The 26,064-nt window shown below is 29.3% G+C and overlaps 3 protein-coding genes across 4 annotated transcripts; 2 read left to right on the top strand and 1 right to left on the bottom strand.

Moving 5' to 3' along the window:
• Positions 1-7,805: 7,805 nt before the first annotated feature.
• Positions 7,806-11,032, bottom strand: LOC130941654 (phytochromobilin:ferredoxin oxidoreductase, chloroplastic). Of its 2 annotated transcripts, none has more exons than XR_009070687.1 (9): positions 10,661-11,032; positions 10,181-10,297; positions 9,764-9,858; positions 9,403-9,496; positions 9,177-9,308; positions 8,975-9,079; positions 8,573-8,639; positions 8,343-8,468; positions 7,806-8,238 (listed from the first exon to the last, which is right to left on the bottom strand). XR_009070687.1 is itself a non-coding variant. In XM_057870213.1 (9 exons), exons 1-9 carry the CDS (start codon positions 10,910-10,912, stop codon positions 8,219-8,221), a joined length of 1,035 nt encoding a protein of 344 aa, XP_057726196.1. In that variant the 5' UTR covers positions 10,913-11,031; the 3' UTR covers positions 7,806-8,218. The 2 variants fall into 2 exon arrangements, 1 of the variants encoding a protein (XP_057726196.1); XM_057870213.1 differs by having other exon boundaries at positions 8,343-8,511; positions 8,589-8,639; positions 10,661-11,031.
• A 7,693-nt stretch (positions 11,033-18,725) lies between these two features.
• On the top strand, positions 18,726-19,482 carry LOC130942128 (F-box protein SNE-like). The gene has a single exon (XM_057870825.1). The coding sequence runs from the start codon at positions 18,853-18,855 to the stop codon at positions 19,333-19,335; it is 483 nt and encodes a 160-aa protein (XP_057726808.1). The 5' UTR covers positions 18,726-18,852; the 3' UTR covers positions 19,336-19,482.
• Positions 19,483-22,178: 2,696 nt separating this feature from the next.
• Positions 22,179-25,813, top strand: LOC130941051 (uncharacterized). Its single transcript, XM_057869417.1, has 3 exons — positions 22,179-22,377; positions 22,486-22,576; positions 23,094-25,813. Exon 3 carries the CDS (start codon positions 23,201-23,203, stop codon positions 25,310-25,312), a length of 2,112 nt encoding a protein of 703 aa, XP_057725400.1. The 5' UTR covers positions 22,179-22,377; positions 22,486-22,576; positions 23,094-23,200; the 3' UTR covers positions 25,313-25,813.
• The last annotated feature ends 251 nt before the right edge of the window (positions 25,814-26,064 follow it).

The following is a 26,064-nucleotide window of genomic DNA, read 5'->3' as shown; positions in this document are numbered from 1 at the left end:
ATCATATCAACATTATAATTGAAAAGGGGCAGAGCAAGGTACCTCGATGAACAGTCATATTAGGATTTAAATGCTAGCTTAATAATAAATAAGATATGAATTATAATATAATATTTAATATTTTGAAACTTCTTTAATAACTATTTTTAGAGATAAATATAAAAATAGACATTATATTTTTTTTTTATCAAAACACAAGACCAAGGATAAAATATATCACTTGTTTAATATGTAACATATGTATGATGCACAGTTTTGGTGTATAATATAATGGGTAATATTGAGCAGTATTAAAACTAAATTAAATTAGTTTAGTAGTGAGTTTATTAATTTATTTAAATAAGTGTTAGGTATTTAAATTTTGACTAATATATGCAGTAATTTAGCAAATTCTTAAATAGAGTTTCAATTCGTGATATCGGATAGAGGTGTTCATGGATCGGATTCTATTTGCATATTCGTGGTGCCTATTCGAATCTAATCCAAAAATTGCGGATGTGAATCCGATCCGTAAGGTATTCGCATATCAAATCTGCATATTTGCGTATCCGTAAAAATAAAGAAATAAATAAGTAAATATTCTTTTTATGTTTTATTTTAACTAATAATTATCATATATGTTTTATTATTTTAATTTATTATTTAAAAATATGTTTAATAATAATTTAAAAGTAAATATATTTAAAAGAATATAAAAAATAAATTTTATTAATATTTTTTAATAAAAAATAAACTTTTAAAAATATTTTTATATGTTTTGCAGATATTCGATCTGATTCACAAATATGCAGATCGGATCAGATCAAATCGAATATAAAAATTGCAAATATTAAATTTAATAATTTTTGTACAGATCAAATAAAAATTTTAGTCATATTCGATCCAATCTATATTCACTCCTAATTTCGGACTGAATAATACTATGGTAAAACCAAAAAAATAATGAGTAGTATTGAAAGGAGGGAATTGAAAGAGGGGGTTGGGGGAAGGACAAAATGAGAGGGACATATTGATATTGAGATGAGAAAGTATGATAGTAGAGTAGCTATGATCTGATCTATATATCTGTATTGTTTAGTAGCTATGGTAGTCTCTCCTGCTTCTATGTCTTATTTCTGATTTGTCTGTCTTTCTGTCTTTCTAATTCTGACACAAAACCCATTCCCTTATATATATAGATGTCTACTACCCCTAATGCTTCTCCTGCATCTATTCCCCCTCACACCTAACCCTACCTACCTATCTCTCTTGTAACGGACATCAGAGAGAAATACCAAATTTGCATTCAATTCTTATTAATATCATCCCTTCCCTTTGGAACCAACCCACTCAATAATGCTCTTGCCTTTTAAACAAAACAAAATAAAAAATTAAAAACTCACGTACAATTATTTTTAAAGTTAACAGATCGTTAGATAATTTGATAAGATTGATTAAACTATGGTGAAAATTTAGTTTTTATCGACTTCACGTGAAGTTGATATTTGAGAATTGTTAAATAATTTGACTGATTTGACTAAATTTTCATCTAATAGTTCTTAAATAACAACTTCACGTGAAGTGTTTTTACCTTAAATTATTATTTAACGATTTTTAATTATTAATTTTATATTAAATTAATTGAATGTGAGATTTTATCATAAAATTATTATTTAACTCAAATATTTTAGAAGATTTGAAATTTAAAATAAAATATAATTTTTTGAAATTAATTAATATGAGAAAAATATAATTTCTGTGACCTCGTTCTTTTAGAAGATGCATTTCTCTTCATTGTTTGGAAATTTTTCTTTTTTTATTTATTTATTGTTGATGATGATAATAATCTATTTAGTTTGTAATTGATTTGTTAGGTTGGGTTTAGATTAGAATAATGTATTGTATAACGGATAATAGATAGAGATAGATGGAGGGAGAGGGAAAGAGCAGGGCTAGAAATATAGCCATGTAGGAATAGGATGGCATGATATATATTGGAAGAGAGAGAAAGAGATGCAGATTCAGAAGAGATCAGAAGAGAGAAGAAGCAGCTAATTAAGCAGGAGAGACTAGGCACTAGAGAGAGCAGTTGTAGATCTGCCACTCATTCATTCTCTCTTTGACTTTTGCACTATTCAATTTATTATTATTATTTAATTTTAAATTTTCCATTAATAACCTAAAGTTTATATTAGGGTTTAATTTTGTAAATTTAACTACGACATATGATGGCAAATTTCTTGAATATGAACAAAATTTTGGTGTAACATTCACTTATTAATTTTCTGATATTTTATAAAATTAGAGCAGATAATACGTTTTTCGTATATTAATGATAATAACTGAGTGTTATACTAAAATTTTATTAATATCTAAAAAAAATATATAAAATATGTCATGTTATGTTACTTTAAAAATGTTTGAATTTTTATTTTAATAAATGTACTAAAAATATAAATTTTATATGCTTTTAGTAAAAAAAAAAACTCATTAATAATCTTAACCTATAATTTTAATTAAGATATATGTTAGCTATATTTAGTAAAAATTTTAAAATTAAATTATATTAAAATTAATCATTTTAAGTTAAAAACCATTTATAAGTGAAATAATATTTTAAGGCGTATAATTATAACAAAAAATATTATTTTTTGAATTATAATATTATATTGATTTAACATTAAGTATTAAATATAATTTATTTTTATAATTATATTACTTAAAATAAGTTTTTCATACAATTTAAATATAATAAGTTGTCTTAAAATTTTTTACCTAGAATATTCAAATTAACTTTTACATGATCAATTAGATTAAAAAATAATTATGTAGATAATTAAAATTTGTTAAACAAAATTTATGTAAACAAACTTAATTGAGTAGGAATGTTGACGGAGATTCTTTTTGAATGCATATATAATAAGATGAAAATTTATGTGGAATCGACTTCATATGAAGTTGATCTAAGAATTATTAGATAAAAATTTAATCAAATTAATTAAATTATTTAACGACTCTCAAGTATCAAATTTACATCAAATCAACTCCAGTTGAGTTTTTACCAAACAAAATGCTTCAAAGTTCAAACCTTCAATTATTTGTTGATTTTATTTATTACTTATCATTGTAATTGAAAAAGAAAATCCCTCTATCATGTGTACTCAGACATTTTGACACATACTCACGTACTTTTTGTCATATAGTGATGGTAACATAGCTAGCGTTAGAATATGGTGTACTATAACTTTCCATACATATAAAATATGACGACATCTCTCATAAAAGAAAAATATAGTAATAATTTCTTTTTACCTAAAATAATAAAATTAATATTTATTCTTAGTTGATATATAGAATATTATAATTCTAAACCCAAAATAAACATCATTAAAAAGCAACTGCTAAATTATAAATGTAAATAACTACACGAATGATAATAAAGTTTAAACTTTATTTGAAGTTCATGTATGTATTAGGAAAAATCATCCGTATAAATCAATGACACATCATAATTTCATAATTTAGTAAAAAAAATAGATACATGAATTAACTAGATATACAATTTTATGTAATTTAAATTTAAACAATTTAAATTATACATTCATAATAATTCGAATCACATTTATTCAAATTATACACACGCACACAAGTATTATTTCAAATCAGATTAATTCAAATTACACATTAATTTGAATTAAGGTGATTCGAATTACACACGTTATTCATAATAATTTAAAAGAATGGGCAAAAAAATTTTAAATTTTATCACAAAATGTACGTGTAGTTCGAATCATTCTCTTTTAAATTATTACGATAGCGTATATGTAATTCGAACTAAGTTGATTCGAATTAATACTTGTATGAGTGTGTAATTCGAATCAGTATAATTCGAATTATTATAAATATGTAATTCGAATTGTTCTAATTCGAATTAAATAGAAACGTGTATCTGATTAATTTATGTATTTTTTTTGGTTGAATTGTGAAATTATGATGTACTATTAGGCATTAGCTTATATGGGTAATTTGCCCTATGTATTACGTGCATTTTTTTATGATGTCTCACTCGTCTAATTTGTCTTAAACTGGAATTAATATAGCAAATTTTTACTCCTCTTTTTTTAAGATCATTCTCTCTATTAGAGGTGTACAGACCCGATCCGACTCGAAGGTCCAATTCGGTCTTAAACAATTTAGGGGTTAATTTGGTGTGATTTTATTGGGTTTAGGGTTGGATAAGGGTCTTAAAAATAGACTCGGTCATTATTTCGGGTCAGGTCCGAGTCATAGCTCGGGTCACCCGAAGTCAACCCGGTGGCCCGGTTATCATACACAATTAATATTTTGTGTTATTAGTGATGGATCATGACTATTCTTATGTGAAATTTAAGTATTGTAAACCTTAATATTTTGTGTTATTAGTCATTATAAGACTATAAGTTAATGTTTTATATTTAGAATGGATAAGACTTTAGACTAATACATAATATTGTGTTATTTGTATTGATTTAAATATTTGGTATTATTAGACAATATTAGTATTGATTGTGGTTTTGCTTTAGTATTGATTGTGGTTATGCTTTAATTTTAAAGAATGGTTAATTCTTGTTATATTTTTTTAAGTAAATTTTACTATGTTAAATAATGGTTGGAGTCTTGAAAATTTGGATATTTTTACATGATACCTTCTGTAAGGTATCAACGTAATGTAATGTTAACGGCCCGGTTTTCACCCGATTTTTACCCGGTATAATTATGGCCCAAAAGTGTATTAATTTTATCGGATTTAGGATCGGATTCGGGTCTAATAAATAGACCTGATATATATTTTAGGTCGGATCCGAATCCCATCAAACCAGACTTTACCCGACCCATATACACTCCTACTCTCTATGGGTGTCATTTCACTCATTTGAGAATTGAGAAGGTTGTCTATTCTTTCTACAGCAATAGTAGTTTCGTAATCGATTTCTTCTTCTATTTTTCTTACTTATGTATAATTTAGTGTCTCTTGTTACCATTATTTGTAGTGGTTTTGTTTATATATTTTATGAATATTTTGCTTTGTCATTATCTATTCTATGTTTTCTTTTTCATAGTTAAATTGACAAGCTCAAATTTAAGAGGAGTAATAAATCAATGGATAATATTCAATTTTATCTCTTAATTTGTATATAAATTTTAATTTAATTTCTAAAATTTTAATTATTTTTTGTTTAGTTCTTAAATTTTAAAAATATAATTTATATTAGTCTTTAAAATAATTTTTGACGTACAGACATTAACAAAAATTTAAATAATTCAAAAATAACATTGTATTTAATGTTTATAGAAATTTTTTCTAAAGTAAGTAATACAATATTATTTTTAAATTATTTAAATATCACAACTAAAATAGGATTATTTTAACATTTTAGTATGACAACACTTAACTGTGTATATTAATGTTCTATTAATATTTATGTGTCGAAAATTATCTCAAAAATTAATATTAATTATATTTATAAAATTTAGAGATTAAATAAAAATAATTAAAATTTTAAAAATTAAATTAAAATTTATATATAAATTTAAAGACTAAATTAAATATTAACTCAATAATTCAATGACAACATTTTTCAATTATTATGTCTATCGCCACAAGAAAAATAAAAGAAACCTATCATCCTATCACTTTCATCCAACTCATTGCAATACCCAGCTTATGATCCCAATTCCATGACCAGCAATAGAGCCGTCAAAACTCATTTAAGAAAAGATCAATTTAATTTGGCTTGTATAATTTACGAGTTAAACGAATTTAGATTGAACATATATTTGTTAGTTCGTTTGATTTGGTTGTTTTTCTTAAGTGTATACAATCTTTCTTTATATACAAAATTTTATTCTTATTAATTAGTTATTTAGACTTTAAATAATTTACAATAAAAACATATATATATATATATATATATATATATATATATATATATATATATAAGGATACCAAATTAAAAAATTGTTAAAATTATGATAAAATAAAACAAGTTAATTGGTGTAATTCGTTAACTCCGACGAATGGAATTGGATTAACATTTATTTGATTTGTTTAAAATATTAACTAACTCGTTTCTCTAATTTTAATTGACCTCTCATGTCATGAGGAGTCACTTCTAAGTTCTAACTCTTCCCCTTATTTATTTAACACCTCTAACCAGCAACCCGCTTCCTCAAAATATATTTAAGTATCAATGGTTTAAAGTAGTACTGCTAAGGAACTGGTAATCATTTGTCAGTTTAGAATGTAAAATACATTTTTCCCGAAAATTATATTTGCCAATTTACTATCTTCGTTTATAAACATATTAACTTCTATTTTAAATTATATATATTGCTTTAAAATTATAATTTTAATTTCATTATGTGATTCTAATGATTAATAATTTTTTTAGTTTCTTAAATTGATATTTTTAACTAATTTTGTTTTAATAAATTAATAAACTAAATACAATATGTATTAGAAATATAATTATTTATGTATTTTTTATTAATTTATTTTTTAAAAAAATAATTTTATGATATCATATTAAAACTTATATGATCGAAAAATTTAAAATTTAATTCGTGTTATTTAAAAAAATATTAGAAAAAAAATACAAAAATTCGAATAACTTCAGAAGAAATTTTTGTTTGAGGAAGAATATAAACTCATATTTAGATTACGATACTTTCAACGTTCTTATTTGGACCTGTAAAATATAGACATATTTCATACCTAATTCTAAGTGAGATGCATAGCTTATAGCTACATAGAGAATCAAACTTCACGATTGTTCGTAGATAAAACAGAAATATTATTTTTTCCAGCTACTAAATTTGTTTTTTGGTGAATAAACTTTAATCAATAATCTATATAAATAGTTTGAAATATTAACGTGAAAAAATATTTTTTTTTAATTATTTTCAATAGAAGGTATTGGACAAGTTGTAGGGAAAAATATGCCACAGGCAGCCACCTAAATTGTTTATATTATTCATTCTATGATGAAGAGTGAGGTACAGCAGGTACAATCTTATATCAACATTCACAATCAGAACAGACTCACAGATTTCATTTCGTATTGCTGTACAGCACACTGCCAAGCATATGAGGAGAGAGAGAGTGAGAGAGAAAGACGATAGCAAAGTCATAGAAAAGAAAAATGGGTCAAAGGAAAAAGGTTTTAATTTGATTACCTAAGCCTGGCATGTACTTGCTGTTATATATATTGCCTTTTATTTTTATAAAAAAGATATTGATTTTTACATAAGTCAACAAGTAGAAGTGTAGAACCCGTTCTTCATCCTTTTGTAGTCTTTTAGACTCTTTTTTACTGCCTTATAATCGATCATCTTATTATATCATGATTATCATCCATCCTTTAGACTCTTTTTGAAGAAAAAAGGTTTGTTAAAAGATTTAAAGGTTAAATTTATTTACTCAATACAGCGAATGAGGTTCATTTTATTTTGGATTCATTTATGGACGCTAGTTAAAAGACATGAAATAGAAAATTTTAATTCTTTCAGAATATTGAAAACTTAAAAAGAAATGATGTTGTTTTCTGTTTATAAACTAAGAGAACACTGTTTTTCATAGGCCCGAGGATATTTATAATCAAGCCCTCTATTATATTTTACATGTATATATCCAATTGCACAGAACAGCCCAAAATAAAATAGTAGAGCCCATATTGTTCCACGTACAAAAATATGAACATACCAAGCACGTTTCTAAATTATGACAGGAACAGATTTTGTAGGTAGCATTCAAAATTTCAAATCAAATAACTCAAATTATTTGCACCAGTGTGGGGTGTGTTCAGCTGAAATTAGATTGTGTTCCAGGACTAAAAACAAGGAGAGATTACACGAATCAAGTGTTATATTTGTAAATATATGTAGAGCAGCAGATAAATCAAAATTTCAGTGTCTACATTACAATTTCCTAGACTACAAGGGTGCTTAATTTTGATTTTAGCCCATAATATACACATAAAAACATAGCAAGAAGAAAAGAAATTACAAGCGAGTGATAGCTGATTTAACCAATCAGCAAGACAGCAACTGATTTAGGGTGTTAACTGTTGACAAAAATTGCAGTCGCAACCCGAGTTTTTTGGCTTGCGTCACCTCGATCACTGCCTCTAGTTTCTTCCTCGTCTCTACTATCTCAATGTCTTTGTATTTTTTTTCCTAGGAACGATTACGAAAGGCTTCCCTATGGTATAATTCCTTCACCTAAAATACTCCAATGATGCCAATGGAGCAAAAATAACAAAAGAGTCTAATAAGAGACTGAAAGAAAGCAGCAATAGGACGAAACTTGGTTCAAAAGATATTACCAAGGAATTCTCCTCTCTCGTCCCATGGGCGATTTTCAAAAGACTTCCCAATAATGCTGCCTTTATTATTCAGATCACCATCCTTCGAGCAGTAGTGCGGAAAATAATCGTTGAATGTTTTGCTGCCTAGTACGTCAACTCCATTAAAGAGAAAGCCTCTTAGCAAATCCTATGGGATAAAACAGGAATTAAGGATCCGTAGCACTAGGATGTAACAGAATAAGACTAACCTCAAATTTGGTCTACCTTTGCAAGTGTTTCCCCAATCAGTTTCTTCAAAACACCCTGCCCAGGATCCTACTCACCAAATTTTTTAGGTAATAAGAATTAGACATGGACGATACTAAAACACAAGTTCTTGTTAGGTTGGTTGCTGAGTGTGTAACAGTTCAAAACTTGATCTCAAAAGCATCCATTTTATTGCTTGAAAGACAGTGGATGTTCCCATCATATACAAGCAAGACCATAATGTTTGTCAAAATTGTGTAATTCTATTTCATAGGTGGGAAACTGGAAAATGACTTCTCTCTGAATTATTGAAATCATAAACCATCATAACTATGACATCCATTTATATTCTTATGGAAAATCACCAGTCACTTAAAAAGTCAGAAACAAAATAGGCAAACTACCTTTTCTGCTCTCCACACCAGATATCTATGTTGAGCTTCGAGATTCCGAGAAATCTGGGATTCATCAGTCTCTTTAACGGCTTTGCTTACCAACTCCAACCATACCTGCAAGAATAATATTCAAAGGTCAAGAATTAGAAAGCCTACTGAGATTACCCTTAGCAAAACATGATTTATTAATGTACCATGCTGCTGGGATTACCTTGTAATAATCCTTGAATGCAGAATATAGAATTTCATATTTTTCTGCGCTTGAATTGAACTTTGTCCAAATGACAATTGGTGAAAAGAACTTTATAGATTCACTTGTGAGCTTCCCTCCCCATGGAAAAAGCTGTTAAACAGTTGAATGGTTAAGTGTTCCTATGTTGAAGATACTTTTAGCAAGAATCGTTTCGTGAATTTTCCACTAAATTATTTGCAGTTACCTCTGCATATTTAAGGCCAAGAGGAATTAAGCTTTTAAAGTACTTCTCCTTGTAGTGACGTTGATTGATGACATCATGCAAAGGGTTAAGGTCCCTGTAACCATAAAAGCAATGCTGCATTGTTAGAACTTGTGTTCCAATACTTTTTTTTTTTTTTTTTTTTTTTTTGCTTTGGACAACAATTAGTGATCCACATTACAAATTTATACATAGTATGTTATCCTCACTCCTCGGTGTTTGAAAATATAAAGGGAATAGTTGAGAGTTGAGAAAATTTTATCAGATTGTCAAGATAGAGAGCATCATTGATACATTTCCCAGAAGCATATTGCAATAGATATGGAAGAAGATGCCAACTTACAGGACGACAATATTTGTTCTAGCGGTGGTGAAAAAGTTAGCACAAAATATGGGGACATCATATTCTGCTCTTGGAAAGACAGTGAAATCCAGAACCTGCATAAAAATGAAGCACTAAGCATATAGTAAAACTTTAACCTACCTCCAAGATCATCGAATATGAAGAAAGATTTCAGAATACTTCAGTAATGACTTCTCAATTTTATTTTATTATATAATTATAAGTAATCTTCTGCTACTTATTTCCCCCAGTGGCGTAGTTGGTACATCAAAATAGCTGTAATATGACTAAGGAGGAAAAAAAGAATACTAATATTGGAGGAAATATGCAGAGACATAGCATTTAAAATATTGAAAGTGTAAAACCAATCATATATCAAATTAGATATGATGCTTAGAAGAAATTTTGAAAAGATACCTGCATTGTTTCTGTCTCAATGATCAAACTCCGTAGAAGCCGAATCTCGGCAGCTTCGAATGATTGGATACTAATCTCTCCTTTACCATCCTTCGGCTCCAGAGAATTATACTTTTCCTAGTTAACAGCACAGGAAAGTGTCATCGAAGGTATAAAACACAATAACACAATTTCAGCTCAAATTAGTAGCCATAATTAAACTAAATTTTAAACAATAGTAGCAACAATTATGAATGAAAAGCTCAATAGCACACAAGCTTATAATAATATTTAGTGGTTTAGTAGTTAAATAGCTAGCTATAGTAAAACAAATTAATTAAGGCACTAACTAATAATCAAAGTAAAAAGTTGTCGCTGTATATAGGTAGCATAACGGCACAGGATGTGACTAAAACACATAATTAAATGATATAATAGTTTACAGTTAAATTAAATTATATTATATAATTGACCTAATCCAAAAAAATTAAAAAGTGGAACCTGTAGAGGAGAAGAGAACAAGTGAGTGTGGCTTGTGGTTTCATCCAAAGCGAAATCGACGAATTTACGATACGACACTGAAAATGTTCGCGTGGAAATGGAAGAAAGTGTTGTTGCTCTCTTCTTGCTGCTGATGCTCCAGTCACGAGTGGAAACACAACAAGAACGTATTTCGGTGCGTAATAGTGCTGTTAATTGTTGCAGACACAAGCTTGAAGAAGACGAAGAAGAAGAACAACCACCAAGCTCCATTGAAATGAAGGTGAAAAGACGTAAAAACCCCCAGGTTCAGTTTCAGTTTTCGGTTTCAGCTGGGTTTTATTTTCCGAATTAACCGTTTGTGGAAAATGGAAATGGCCACGATACTATAATTAGAAAAAATCAGAGACATGTGACTGCAAACTCTGATAAGTAACAAATTCTGTTATTTTTTATTTTTACTTTTTTTTTAAATTGTTAATTTTTTTTGTTACGTAATGGGCCAAAAGGTCAACCCATCATTCTTCATGGTCCAAAATTCCCGTTGCTTTTTCGCCCAATAAAAAATGTGGGCCTCTTTCCTCTGGCCCAAACAGATAAGGACACATGTGTGCTTGTGTAGTGCTACTTTATCTATAATTCTGAGATCCAGTAAAAATGAAATTAAATTATATTGTGGTTATTATTTGTTAAATCTAAAACTTTTATTTCATATTAAAATAAAAAAATATCATAGTTAGTATATTGTATTAAAAAATTATGTAACTATGTCATTTTATACCAGCAAATAAATGTGTAATAAAATAATTACACCTTTTATCTTAAGATGGACATAGTAAACGAAAAAGGTTTTTTGTTTTTATTATAGAAATTGAAACTTCTTAAAAAGTTAGGACAATCAACATTCAAATTATGTTATAGGATATGAAATGAACTAAAGTTGATTCAATAACGTGGAGGAAGATAAAATTTGAACAGGTCACTACTCCCAAAATATCGAAACTGAATTATATATGGACGTTATGGAATTGATCTCAAGTAGAAACTAGAAATACCTTAACACACAAATTTTATTTTAAAGAATAACTGAAAAGAATATTAAAAATGAAAATAGATGAGAAATTGTCACTTCCTTGGGTAGGAGGAATCTCTGAAACAAGAAGAGTACGTAGTCTATCAAGTCACGTGCATCTGTCCAAATTGGCCATATGATGATGATGATACACACAAATTTTACAGTGAAAATAATATTATTCATACATTATTAGTTTTTTTTTTGTTTTCCAAAATAATAATAATAATAATAATAATAATGATAATAAATTGTACATTAGTTTTTTAAAAGTTATTCATAAGTCATAAGTGAAGTTAGTGGTAGCACTCTTTTTTTTTGTTTATTTAAAAAAAACAATTTATTTGTTAATAATAAATAAACTTGTGAAAACATAAAAGGACATATCAATAATAATTCAATTCCGTTACGTAATAAATAAGGATTCTACTAATTTTTACCAATTTTTATTTATAGTTGTATTTAATAAAAGTATTTTTATGGATGTGTCTAATAAAATTAATTTTTTTATGACGGTATCTATTAAAAATGACTTTGTAGATATATCTCGTGAATATGTCTCTTTATATATGTGTCTTTTAATAGAGGTGTCTTTGATATTAATTATTGTTAGTAATAAGTTGGTAATAAATTGATAGATAATATATTAGTATCATATATTTTTTCATAATAATTAAATTTTATTATTAATGAAATTATATAAAAAAAGGTACATTTATTGTTAATTGCATAATTACATCCACCAAAAAATATTAAAAAATACTAAAAAGAATGTTTAAATAAATACTTTTGGAACATCTGAATTGAAGGCCCCACACAAGGCAGGAAAAGAGAGTATATCCTAAATTACGTTCCTAATATTAGAAGCTACGAAAATATTGGTGTTTATCCGTTCCGGTGAAAATTATAAGCCCGATAAAATGTTACAAGATAATTAATTAATTTGGTGGCGATTACAAAGTTTACTTTTGGATAGTAACTTCTTCTGGGGGGGTTGCTGGTTGTTCATACTTGTTTGCATGCTACGAGCCACATAGTTATTTGTTTATATTGATTCATATATCACTATCCAAAGATGCCTTTGTCAGCCAAAAATCTTATAACGTATACAAGTTAGGAATTTAGCGTCCTGATTGGGAGAAGTTTCTTCCCCATGAAACAAGGAATAATCCATCAACAAATAAAACTCCTCAATCCCATGCAAAAAAGCAAAGACATAAGCTAAGGTTAAATTACCATTAAATTAAAAATTAAAAACATACACACGCATACACGTTATAATTAATAAGCTAATTAATAGCTATTAATTTTATTTTATTTTTAATTTTGTTGCTTTCAAAATATATAAGGGATGGATGAGAGATTCCATGGTTATTCACTTGTAGCTAAGAGAGTAGTTAATAGAAAAATGTCAGGTTCTATCCTATATATAGCGTTTGATTTAGAACCCTTATGGCTGTCTTTCATTGTTTGCTTTCATGTCTTTGTTTTCTGTTTACCTTTTACTTGCTTGTTTGTTTGTTCTATGGATGTTGTTTAGGGATTATTATTTATCACAACTTACTTGCGCTAATTAATTGGGCAGATTTCATTCTCTAGCTATAGACGTTTTCTACATTAAACAAATATTATATATTATGAGTGTTTGTGATTACTAAATTTGATGTCTCGTTGAAATTTCTTCCATCAAATCCTATCCCTTTTTTGTCCCACCAATTACATTTTACCATTTTTACTATTAAGTATAGTAGTATAACTAATAATGGATTGGCCGAATTGTCAACTCACTCATTCGCTTAAATAAGTGTCAAGGATTTAAATCTTACTTTGTGTATGTAGCAACCCAATGGTCAGCGATAAACCGTGTAGACCTTTAAATGAAGCTCAAATTTCTAACAAATTAGTCATTGACTTGTTAAACTAGAAAATACCGTGAACAAAACAAAAAACTGCTCATTTAAGTAACCAACTTGAGTTGTTCGCTTAAACATGTATCGGGAGTTCGAATTCTGCCTTATAAATATAATAACTTATTATCCAACAACAAATCGTGTAGACCTTTAAATAAAACTACTAATTATTCGTATATCTCCAAAGGTGAAAACTCGGGTGCAGTCGACTTCACGTGAAGTTGATAGCTGAAAACCGTTAGATGATTTGACTGATTTAACTAAATTTTCATCTAACGATTCTTAACTATTAACTTCACATGAAGCTAATTGCACCTGAGTTTCCACCGTCTCCAAATTATAGTGAAATTGTTACAACACATTTACTAAAACTATACTTTTTGACCTTTCTTATCAATAAGAGTTTGATCTAAGATACATAAACCTATATATAATATATAAAAAATTAAAAAGCAAAAAGGAAGTAACCAATGCAATGTGAAGAAGCAAAGTGAAAAGAAGATGAAATAATCATTTGAAGGCATGCATGATGATCGATGAGAGCAGTAATAATGGAGTAAGCTAAGGATGATTGGGTCTCTTTCCATTATTGAACACATTGAATTCGTTGACGAATAAATAATGGCGATGACAATGGTAGAAGCTGTTATAAACATAGTAGCATAGCTAGATAGCTAGCTAGTTGACCAATTACTATATGTGGGCGCAACTTTACAACAACAAAGTACAAAGCATAGTTGTTGGTGGAGAAAGAATAAATGTAGAAAATGAATGAAAATCAATGGTGAGTTACTTATTAGTTTTAATTAATTTTCTATGGTTCCCAACTTTATAAGTTATTTATTTATTTATTTATGTATATGTATATGTCTTTGTTGTTTTGCACTTATCGAGTTGCTAGGAACAAGAATTAGGAAATAGTGTTTCTCCCAACAAGTGTGTCCAACGAACAAGTCCAACCTAATAAAAACAACCCCTTATGACACCCTCTCTCTATTGCACAGTGGGCTCAACAATCTACATACTCCTTAGCTTAATTCCACACAAACATATAAATATATTTAAATCAAATGTCAATCATTTTTTTTATCAATAATAGTGTTAGATTATTAATAAGTAGAAATATATTGCAATAATATTAAAAACATGAACTTTCAATATTGTTGAAAGAGAAAAGTTAACTACTCTTAAAAAAAAAAACTATTTAATACTATTTAAATTAAATTAAATGAACAAGTGTATATATGTTGTGTGCCACAAGCCTACTATTTTATTTTTTTTTTGATGATGGAAGTCTACTCTTCTTCTTATTCTTATTTTAACACTTAACAAGTTTTGTATTTTAATCCTTAATTTAATTAAAAAAGTAAGTATAAAACCAACTTTTAATTATAGCTAACATTAGCCAATTTTTTATTATGAAATTATTTTTTTAATCCTCTATTTTTTAAAGATTTTACTGTTAGGATATATTATTTAGCATTTAAGATTTAGAACTTAGAGTTTTTAAAATTTAAAATTTAAAATTTAAGATTTATAATTAAGATAAAAGAATCGTTTTAAAAAATATAGAATGATATTGATTGAAAAAAAAATTGATTTACTAATTGAACTTTAATTAAAAATCACTTATACCTAATAACTCTACTCCTTAAAAATTTTGATGTGTGAGAAAATTAATTTTAGAGGCACTTCAATAGTAATTGACTAATTATGGTATTAATTAAGGTTATTATTTCACTATTTTTTTCTATTTTTCTTTGTTAGTATTCAAATTAACACACACACATATATATATATATATATATATATAAACTATGTTAGATATACACTAACATTAACTATTAGTGTAGAATAAATATTAAAATATAAAATATATATTAAAAATGAGTTAAAATATATATGTATTTGTATAAAAATATAAAGTAATTAATTTTAATAAATAATTTTAATGTATAAATAATATTTTTGTATATATGTATATATAATGCGACTTTACTTTTGGTTTGCCTAACCAAAAAAAAGAAAACTAAATCAGATACTATTTCGGTGAATAGCATACATTATGCATCCTCGCTCTTTTCTTTTCCATTTACCAAAAAAAGTGTATAATTAATATATGGGAAAGTATGAGGAGACAATAAGATATTTATACAATGTGTACAATGGAGGTTTATAGAGTATTAGAGATATAATTATTAGTGTTACATTTTCCTATCAGCTGAAGCTTTTGGGATGAGTGGTATTATGACATGGTATTAAAGCGCTAGATCCGAAAGGTCAAGAGTTCGATTCTTGGTGAACCCAAAAATTAAACTAATTATGGTATATATAATTCTAGTAGCCACGTTGTATTCTCTTTGTTTCTGAAATGCAATGTTTGGTGCATAATTACTAAAAAGATTAGAAGAAAAATTTAATCAATGCAAAACACATTTTATTGTCTTTAACCAAAGGTAATAAGTATTATTGCATGCATTAAAGAAATTAAAGATATATAACAATTCACAAATTACTACGTGCTATATATATATATATTTCAATATATCTTTTGTATCTAACCTTACATATTTAAGACATATTGAATTAATTTAGATGCACAAGCTCTCTCTAATATTTATATTTTGTTATGTCAAAAAGTCTTTGACTCGATTATATTTCATTTTGTTAAGATGGTAGGTTATATTTTATTAATTATTAAAAAATGAAATATAAAAAAATTTAAAAGTAGAACCAACATAATAAAAAGTGAAGATTTTTAAAATAATATATGAAAGATATTCATCAAACAGTATATGGTCGAAAAACGAAGAAAAATTAAAAAAAAAGAATAATAAATCAAATTGAATAAAATTAAAAGATTGTTTTATGGAGATGACAATCTAAATTGAGAGTTCTTTGAATTTCACAGAGCATTTTGACAGAATTTGTTAGAGTGGCAGACGAAATTAAAGTAGAACTTTCAAAAATTAACTGATTGCAAGTTTTTCAATAGTTTGAAAATTACAATCAGCATTTTTCAACGGGTTAAACATCTCCGTTGATGTAGTCTATTATATTCTAAAATTGTTAGAATTTTGAGAGAAAAGACAATCACAAAAATAATTTTAAGATCATATTTTTTTGATTATAAAATAACCGATCAAACAATGATTAATTGTTTCTATTGTTTTATGACAGAAATGACATATTAGCGATATAGATAGAATACAATGATAAATCTGAGCAAGCATTTTTATTTCCTAAGAATGAAAAATTGGAGAGAACTATGAAGACTAATGATGATATTATTAGATAGGAACTTTATTATCGTAGAGAACATACATGATTTATTATTGAACTCGATCATTCCAAGGTAGCACATATATGAGTCAAACTAAAACTTTAATATATAAGAAAACAATTTTAAAACCTGTGCATATATATATAGAATCCAAAGTTTTACTTGGACCGTTGGTAGAAGAAACTAAGCCGAAACATAGAAAGATATGATAAAGTATAATTATAAATTTAGAGGGTCAACCTTCTTGCCATGTAGGCTTATTTTTGTTTATGCATGTAGCGTACGAACCTTATGCTAAAATCAATAATTTACATCCCTAAACTATAAATATCATCAACCTTAAAAATTAGTGCATATATAATATGGGAAAGTATGAGAAATCAATGAAATATTTATATAATGTGTACAATAGAAGTTTATGGAGTTTTAAAGATATAATCATTAGTGTTATATTTTAAAGTTAATATTTAAAAACGGTTAGATGATTTAATAGATTTAACTAAATTATGATCTGATTTTTAATTATTAATTTTACATGAAAATAATTACACGTGAATTTTCAGGCTTTTCAAGATATAGTAACTTTTGTACCTTATTTATTTCTTGACAGAAAACCAAATAAATAAGAGTTTTATTAAATGCATTATGAAGTATGAAGTGGTCCAAATAAAAATCTTACAAAAAGATACATATACACACATGTCTGCATGGATGACTAGTGACTAGTCATTGCAATGCAAAAAATTAAGATCTTCATCAATTCAAAGATAAGAAATCCTTTTTAATTTCTTCCTTCCTCCGTGATATTTATATGTCTCACATACAACGGTTCTCTATCTATTCTTTTGTTGTTTCTAATTTGCAGCAATAAATAAAAAATAATAATGCAAACAAGGAAAGAAACAAAGAAAGAGGAAATCTAGTAATATATATTACATACCCTGAAACAAACCCTATATTAGAAAAGAAACAAGAGTAATAAAGCCATAGGCATTGGTTCCAGTATTTTGCTTTGGACCATTCTTTTGGCCACTTCCTCTAATCCCTCGATACTCTCACTATATTTCTCTCTCTTCATGCACACATTACACATACAAATCCAACTATAACAACAAACCAACCTAACAAACAACTATATTCAATGTCATAATATACTGTGCCTGTACGTATAACCCTTTCTTTTTCCTCACACAAGTCAAATATTTCTCGCAACTCACAAGATACAATTAACCCTGTACACACAACTTCTTTTAAAAAATAACTTTTTGACTCTCTTTCTTTTCTTGTGGGTTTAGGCTTTAGAGAATTACTCAACATAATATAAAATTAGGTGAAAACTCAGGTACAGTTGATTTTACGATCTTATGTGAAATTGATAATTGAGAGTCGTTAAATGATTTGACTGATTTGATTAAATTTTTATTTAACGGCTCTCAGCTATCAACTTCACATAAAGTCAACTGCACCTAACTTTTCATCATAAAATTAAGTTTCTATATATTTTTATAAACAGAAATTCTAGAAGCTAAACTAAGGTTAACCATTTCTTATTAAGAATTTAATTTAGACTAATTAAACTTTTAATATGCAAAATTTACACACAAATTGAAAGACTTTTGCAAATGTATATATTAGTTTATACATATATCTAATTACATAATGATACATTAGTAAAAATAATTATTTTTTATATTAATCACGTGAATAATCACCTAAAAAACGGACGTAACAGCACAATTATGTAAAATATTTTGAATAAAAAATAATGTGTTGTAAAATTTGGGTGTGAATATTGGAAATTGGTTTAAAAGTTGGAGGTAAACCCCACATTTTAGGTTAGTAGTTAGCAGAGGTATGTTATTTCAGATTTCAGTTTCACACATTATTCTTCTTCCCTCTTAAACCCTTCAAACCTCAAATCCCTTTCTCTCTCAACCACCGTGAAGAAATGAAGCAAGAGAAACGGCAGCGGTTCTTCATAAACGACAACATCGACATTCTAAGGGAAATACTTAAACGACTGGACGGAGCGTCGCTGGGAGTGGCGGCCTGCGTGTGCCGTCTATGGTGCAGCCTGGCCAGAAACGACGACTCCTTATGGGAGCACCTCTGCTTCCGCCACGTGTCAGGTCCACCAGCAGCGTCGGTGAAATCGGTAGTGTTGGCGCTCGGAGGCTACAAGAGGCTATACATGGTGTGCGTGAGGCCTGTACTGAGTCGACTCGGTGCTGAGTCTGAGTCGGATCGGAGGCGAGTTAGGTGGAGGCGGGAGGAGGTTCCGGTGGCTGTGGTGGTTCAGCTCTCGCTCTCGCTGTTCTGCATTGACAGTTATGAGAGGCTTCACGGTAACAACAACGCTGCAGGAGGAATCATCCCCAGCGACGCGTCCGCATCGTCCCTCATGTTCCTCTGTAACCCCATCAACGTCTGATTTCTCTTCCTTTATTATTATTATTATTATTATTATCTTTTTAATTTAAATAAAGTTACAAGAAGCTGCTCTATCTGTATCAATGTGCCGGCTATTTTATTTATTTATTCTTTTTCTTTTATATATAAAATTACTATTATTACTAATCAATACAAGCTTCAAAATAACAATGCTTTATTAGTACTTTTTTTCTCTTTCCTTTATTCTTTTTTTCTCTTTTGTTTGGACAGAAAATGTTTCTACTTAATTAGTACTATGCAATTATGCAAGTATAGTCAGATATTGTTTACATTCTTGGCTTAAGGCCTTGTTAATTAGAAAAAAAAACAAGAAACTCTATAGCATGAGCTTCAGTTCAACAAGTAGTACTGTAAATAGTAGAAAAAGTGAAAAACAAACTAAACTTTTTTTTTTACCACTATTTTTGGTCAACTTGGATGTGATAGGCTCATTATTTCTTCTTCTTCTTCTCACATATAGCATTTGCCTTTCTGTTATTTTTATAGAAATTATATTTTTAAACACATTTTATAGAACTTATTAGCAGTGGTGAGGACATAAAATGGAGCGCAAATCTCTGTCATTCGAACCTAAAAAAGTTTGCACCTAACTAGTCAAAATTTTACACTATGATAGATACGCTATGATATATACATTTGATGAAACTTTTAATCTAAGTATTCTGTTTAGAAGCATTTTAATGATATCCCTTACAAATATCAATAAACTATAGCTCAAATTGCGTAATTTTTTCATCTTCATCTAAAGGTTTTGGGTTTGACTCTTACTCTTAATTTTTTTTATAAAAAAATTATCCCTTACAAATTAAAATAACACACAGTTGAGATTATAATCATAGGATACTACCGGGCTAAAAGAATTTAACTGACCAATAGCTACAAGAATAGTTCTAATTTGGTAATTAATAATTAAGAAATGGTTTGTAAAGTAATATATACAAAGGCTTAAAATCTCAATGTCATTTGGAATATTCTTTGCTTTCATTCGGCGATATATTATTTTGTTGATCTTTATTTTTGGAATAAGCAAATGAAGCAAGGCCCCATCACTTACACTATTAAGAGAAATCCTACTATAGTATCATAAGAAGAGAAAATGTCCAAATAAACTATGGCTAACTAGGTAGCTAGTAGCCTAGCTAGTAGTATAGTATAGGCATATGTTCATACAAAAAAAGGTAGGAGACATATTTTTCAGCAACAGTAATGAAAGCAAGTAGCATATTTAAAAGGGGTGTGTGTGAGGCTAATTAAGTTAGGTTTTATTATATATCTAAATGTTTAAGCTTTTGAGAATGATGATTATGATAAAAGCAGATAAAAGTTAGGCTTAAGCTAGCTTGAACAAAATTTTATCATAAAATTTAAACTTCAGATGTTACTTTTTAGAGGGAAATTCCGAAAATGTGAACTATACACTGAGGTTGGTGAATACAACCACTACAGTTCTTTTTGGTAAAAAAAAAAGATTTTTATTTTAGGTACATAACAATTAATATTTAGCTGAAACTAGCAAATATATTTGGGCCCTTAGCGTTAGCCCAATAAATGACTTAAATGGTTGTGGCTAGCCCAAAAGTTAAAAAGAAATTAAAAATTCAGAATTTGTAAATGCTTGACCAAAAGAAAAAAAAATTTGTAAATGCAAGTTAAAAAGAACTTTGATAGAATGGTAAGCTCCTCTGTTTAAGTAAGTGTCAAGAATGCCGTAAAAAAAAACTTTAAATTTGTATAACTAAAAAGTTTTATGTTTCAAATTAGAAAGTAATCATTTGAAAAATAAGCTAGGTGAATCATTCAACAATTTATCATTTTCAAGTTCATACAATCATATATAATCCAAAAAATAAATAATGTACTATTACGTGTATAATTGATATATCTATGGGTAAATTACAATAACTTTTTCTCCAAATCATCTAATATTACAAACAATACTTTTTTAATTTGTTATATATTGATTTTGTTTTTTAATAAAAAATACAAGTAAATTGAATATATAATATCACTTAAACCTCAAGTAGGTTAGTGTAAGGTTATATAAATATTAAATAAAATTACCAAAAATATCAAGTGTAATAATATCTCTAAACTTCATAGAAAATATTAGTGTTACAATTGACAATGAAAAGATACTCTGACAAAATTTCGCTTAACTTCAAAGGAAAAAAAATCAATATCAATACTCAATTTACATATTATAAAATATTCGTTAATTATTTTTCAATAAATTTAATTTAAAATGAAAATAAAACATGAATCATGTATCAGAAATCAGTCCACAACACAAAAAAATATGTGATCAGGAGTTATCTTCTGGGAATTTTCTTGCTAATTTGAATAATTCGCACTAAAAGGAGTATATTCCTTTATTTTTATTTTACAACAAAAATATATATTTTTGTCATTAAATGATTATTAATTCGGTGTAAACAGAATAAAGACACAATATATTTTTTTTTATCAAAATATCACATAATTATAAACGAAATAAAATATAACACACACTATTAATGAAATGAAGAAGGTATTTTCTTTGATTTTACAAAAATAATAATAAAAAAAATTAGTCAAACTAAAAATCAATGAAAATTGTGGAGCATTCAGACTGAAAACTCTCCAAACCATCATCCAACATTGCACCAACCATAGGATACTGTCTAACATCTAACTCCTACCAAAAGTAAATATTAAAATAATTTTATATGATGATAATAATAATAATTAATTATAATATTTAGGAAAAAAAAACTTATTTTTATATTATTATTATTTTAATGAAAAAGATACGCACCTGGGGCGCAAGTTAGCATGTTCCAACAATGTTAATAACAGCGTTTACTAGCTCTGAAAATTATCATTTTTATTTTATAAAAAATTTTCCCTATTTTTATTTTCATTTTTTCCCCCTTTACCTTCGCTTTCGAAATCGGCGTTTATCGGAAGCTCCTATTCAATATCTCATCGCCGCCGTCACCGCCGCCACTAACACCGCCGAGTCGGACCCACTTCGGATCTTCCGGTAGCCATTCAAATCGCACTTCTCTTAGAATTTTTCAATCGCAAAGGCTTCACCTTTACTATTAACCACACACCATATAATCGGGTTCTGTGTTTCCCTGTTTTTTAGTGCACTTAGCTCAGCTCAATTTTGCTCGATCTCCCAAGTACACGTGGCGATCTAGATCTTCTTCGACACCCCATTATAAGTTCCAATCTCAGTGAGTATTTTCTTTCTGCTCTTTCTCTTTTTAGCTTTAATTATTGTGCTTTTTTATTTTTTGGGAATAGGTTACGGATGTGAATTTTGGGGCTTTTGTTGTATATTTTCGATCTATGTGTAAAAGTTTTAGGTTATATCAAATTTAGCGGAATTTGGTTGTTAATTGAAAGATGGGTATTTTTGGATCATTTCCGTCACTCTTGGAGTGGTTTCATGATATAAATGAATTGTTGGCTTTTGAAATTGTAACTGTTTAGTTTCTAGGGAGGTTTAGGGAAGAGATGGGAAAGTAAGGTTTCTATTTTTCCGTCATTGTTTTATAGATTTTATGTGGAGGATTGAAAATTATATGTTTAGGTAGTTAAGTAATGAGCATGATCCGTGTTGTTTTGGTTGTTTCTGCCCACAATTAGGGCGTTTTGGTGCACCTGATTTCAAACTTTATGTTCATATGCTTATGAATTGGTGTTTTGGATTTAGGGTATATGTGTACTTACTTTTTTAGTTTATTCCAGACCTGTTGTCAGGCATGGAAACAAGGTTATACATGATATTGGAGACGATGCTGGGTTGGTCATAGTTTCTGTTTGAGAGTTCAGCTGTGAAGTGGTTTGATTCCTAGATGGAAGCAGGGAAAGAGGAGGCACTCAAAGCAATAGAGATTGCTGAGAAGCGATTTGCTCAGAGAGACTTTGCAGGCGCAAAAAACTATGCCATAAAAGCTAAGACACTATGTCCTGGATTGGAGGGTATATCTCAAATGGTGACCACATTTGAGGTTTACATTGCTTCTGAGATTAAACACAATGGTGAACTAGATTATTATTCGATTCTTGGATTGAAACCGTCTGCTGATAAAGAGGCTGTCAAGAGACAGTACAAGAAGATGGCTGTGTTGCTTCATCCTGATAAGAACAAATGTGTGGGAGCTGATGGGGCATTTAAGCTTGTTTCCGAGGCGTGGACTTGGCTGTCAGATAGTGCTTTGCGCAGTACATATGACCTCAAGAGAAATGGACAGATGGGTGGGATTACTCAGACAAATTTGTCTTCTCCCCATGCTACAGGTTATAGCAAAAGTTCCAATTTGCCGAGTTCTCATGGTAGGCATGACACCTTTTGGACAATTTGCACCTCTTGTAAAGTTCAGTATGAGTATCTGCGCAAGTATGTGAATAAAAAACTTTCGTGTAAGAACTGTCGTGGCACTTTTGTTGCTGTTGAAACTGGGGCTGCCCCAGCAAATGGTTCATTTCCATATTGTCCTTGGTCCTATGTGCCAGGAAATGGGTATGGAAGTCATTCCTATGATGGAGTTACGTATGTCCCAACCACTGCAGCGACCTATTTCAACGGCAATGGGGTCGCAGGATACCATTCTGGCCATGGGTATGAATATGTTTCAAATGTTTCATTTCAGTGGGGCTCTTCTGGACATGCGAATCAAAATGGACCAACAACCTTACCTACTGATTCTGTTTATCAAACCAATGGAAGTGTGAAGAGGGGAAGACCAAAAATCAAATCAGTTGATAAGATGCATCGTGTGGCTGAGACTGCGATCAACGCAAATTCAGATGTGTCGTTTGTTTATAATGAACAACAGGATCTTAAGATGAGTAGACCAGACAAGAAAAGGAAAGTAGTTGCGGCAGCCAATTTTAAAAATGGCTATGTTGAAATGGGGTCAAAATGTGCTTCTGAATCAATTTTGGCTAATGGCAATGAAAGCCTTGGACAAGGCCAGAAGGTTTCATGTGGAAGTGAAGTTCAAACCAAGCAGTGTTCCATGGCACCAGCTTTTGATGCGAGAAAATTATTGATTGAGAAGGCCAGGACTGAAATTAGAAAGAAACTGGAAGAGATGAAGTTGGCTTCCGAAATTGCTGCTGCAGCAGCTGTCAGTGCAAGAGAAAAATCTCAAGCTGAAGATGGTCAAGTAAAAAGGGAGACATGTAGAAGAACAGTTCTGAGTGCTTCTGGGCATCAAGTAGAGCGCAAGAAAATTGGTCCAGCCGCTATAACTGTCCCAGATTCTGACTTCCATGACTTCGATAAAGATAGGTCAGAGGAATGCTTCAAGCCAAAGCAAATATGGGCCTTGTATGATGAGGAGGATGGAATGCCACGATTATATTGCCTGATCCGTGAGATTATCTCAGTTGATCCATTCAAGATTCACATTAGTTACTTAAGTTCCAAAACTGATAGTGAGTTTGGCTCGGTAAACTGGCTTGATTCGGGTTTTACCAAATCTTGTGGAAATTTCAGGGCATGGAATTCTGATGTTGTTGACCAAGTTAACATCTTCTCCCATCTTTTGAGTAAGGAGAAGGCTGGTCGAGGTGGTTGTGTACGCCTATATCCCAGAAGTGGAGATGTTTGGGCTGTTTATCGAAATTGGTCACCAGAGTGGAACAGATCTACTCCAGATGAAGTGAGGCATCAGTATGAAATGGTGGAAGTGCTGGATGATTACTCTGAGGAACTTGGTGTTTGCGTTTCGCCCCTTATCAAGCTGACCGGATATAAAACTGTTTATCAAAGGAATACAGATAAAAGTGCCATTAGATGGATACCAAGGAGAGAAATGTTGCGCTTTTCGCACCAAGTGCCATCATGGTTGCTGAAGGGGGAGGCAGAAAATTTGCCTGAAAAGTGTTGGGATCTTGATCCGGCAGCGACTCCGGATGAGCTTCTTCATGCAGCAGCTGCAGAAGCTGATGCTCTTTAGGGCATTGGGGAGTAATATTTGGGGGGTTGCACTTTAGCATACTAAGTTCTCAATATTTTAGATTTAACTGTTACACTGTGTCCCACTTGGTCAGATACCAATGAGGCATTAACCACGGGTCTTTTTAGAGGATGAAATTTTTATTTTGTAACATTAATCTCTATTTCTAGACACCGAGATGTAGTAGTAGTGATTGCTTGTTGGGTTAAGTTTCTTGTTGCCATAGGAAGTGTAACTCTTTGTTAAGAGGCTCAGGGCAGATTTGTCATTTGATGATAGCTCTGCCTACTTTGTAACTCTACTTCTGGCCACTATTTACTGGCAAAGAATTCATTCAATGAAATGAAGGCTGAAATCAAATTTAAATGCAACTTGCAACTTCTTGAGAGACAATGTTATTGAGGGGAAAAAATTGAGGAGGTAGAGAATTTCTGTGTTGTAACCCTCTTGACAGAACTGAAGGTGAATTCAATGGTCAAGTTATGAATTCTTTTGTCTTTATTGTTGTCTCGTTGTGTTCATAGTTTCTTTCCCTTTGCAAATATGTTAGGAAAAAGATCGTCTAAAGTGTAAAAATTTGTAGTGAAAAATTAGAGGTTAATTACTATTAAATTTACAACTTTTATTAACTTAAGAATTTCATTCTGTTATTATGTAATAGCATAGTTAAAATATATAATTCTCAAACTAAATACTCCTTTGCTGAGTGCTAACTTATATATTCATTGTACGGCCACAAATTAAGGTAACAC

This window comes from Arachis stenosperma, chromosome 7 (assembly GCF_014773155.1).
Source record: "Arachis stenosperma cultivar V10309 chromosome 7, arast.V10309.gnm1.PFL2, whole genome shotgun sequence".
Lineage (NCBI taxonomy): Eukaryota > Viridiplantae > Streptophyta > Magnoliopsida > Fabales > Fabaceae > Arachis > Arachis stenosperma.
This window is presented reverse-complemented; position numbering and strand designations above follow the sequence as displayed.

Bases quoted from the DNA above. Each gene is read 5' to 3' on its own strand.
- LOC130941654 (XM_057870213.1), bottom strand. From the start codon at position 10,912: ATGGAGCTTGGTGGTTGTTCTTCTTCTTCGTCTTCTTCAAGCTTGTGT. The intron at 9,080-9,176 runs GTAATCCCAGCA...TTATTCTTGCAG, and splicing joins CATTCAAGGATTATTACAAG to GTATGGTTGGAGTTGGTAAG. The intron at 8,239-8,342 runs GTAATATCTTTT...GGAGTATTTTAG, and splicing joins CGAGAGAGGAGAATTCCTTG to GTGAAGGAATTATACCATAG.
- LOC130942128 (XM_057870825.1), top strand. From the start codon at position 18,853: ATGAAGCAAGAGAAACGGCAGCGGTTCTTCATAAACGACAACATCGAC.
- LOC130941051 (XM_057869417.1), top strand. From the start codon at position 23,201: ATGGAAGCAGGGAAAGAGGAGGCACTCAAAGCAATAGAGATTGCTGAG.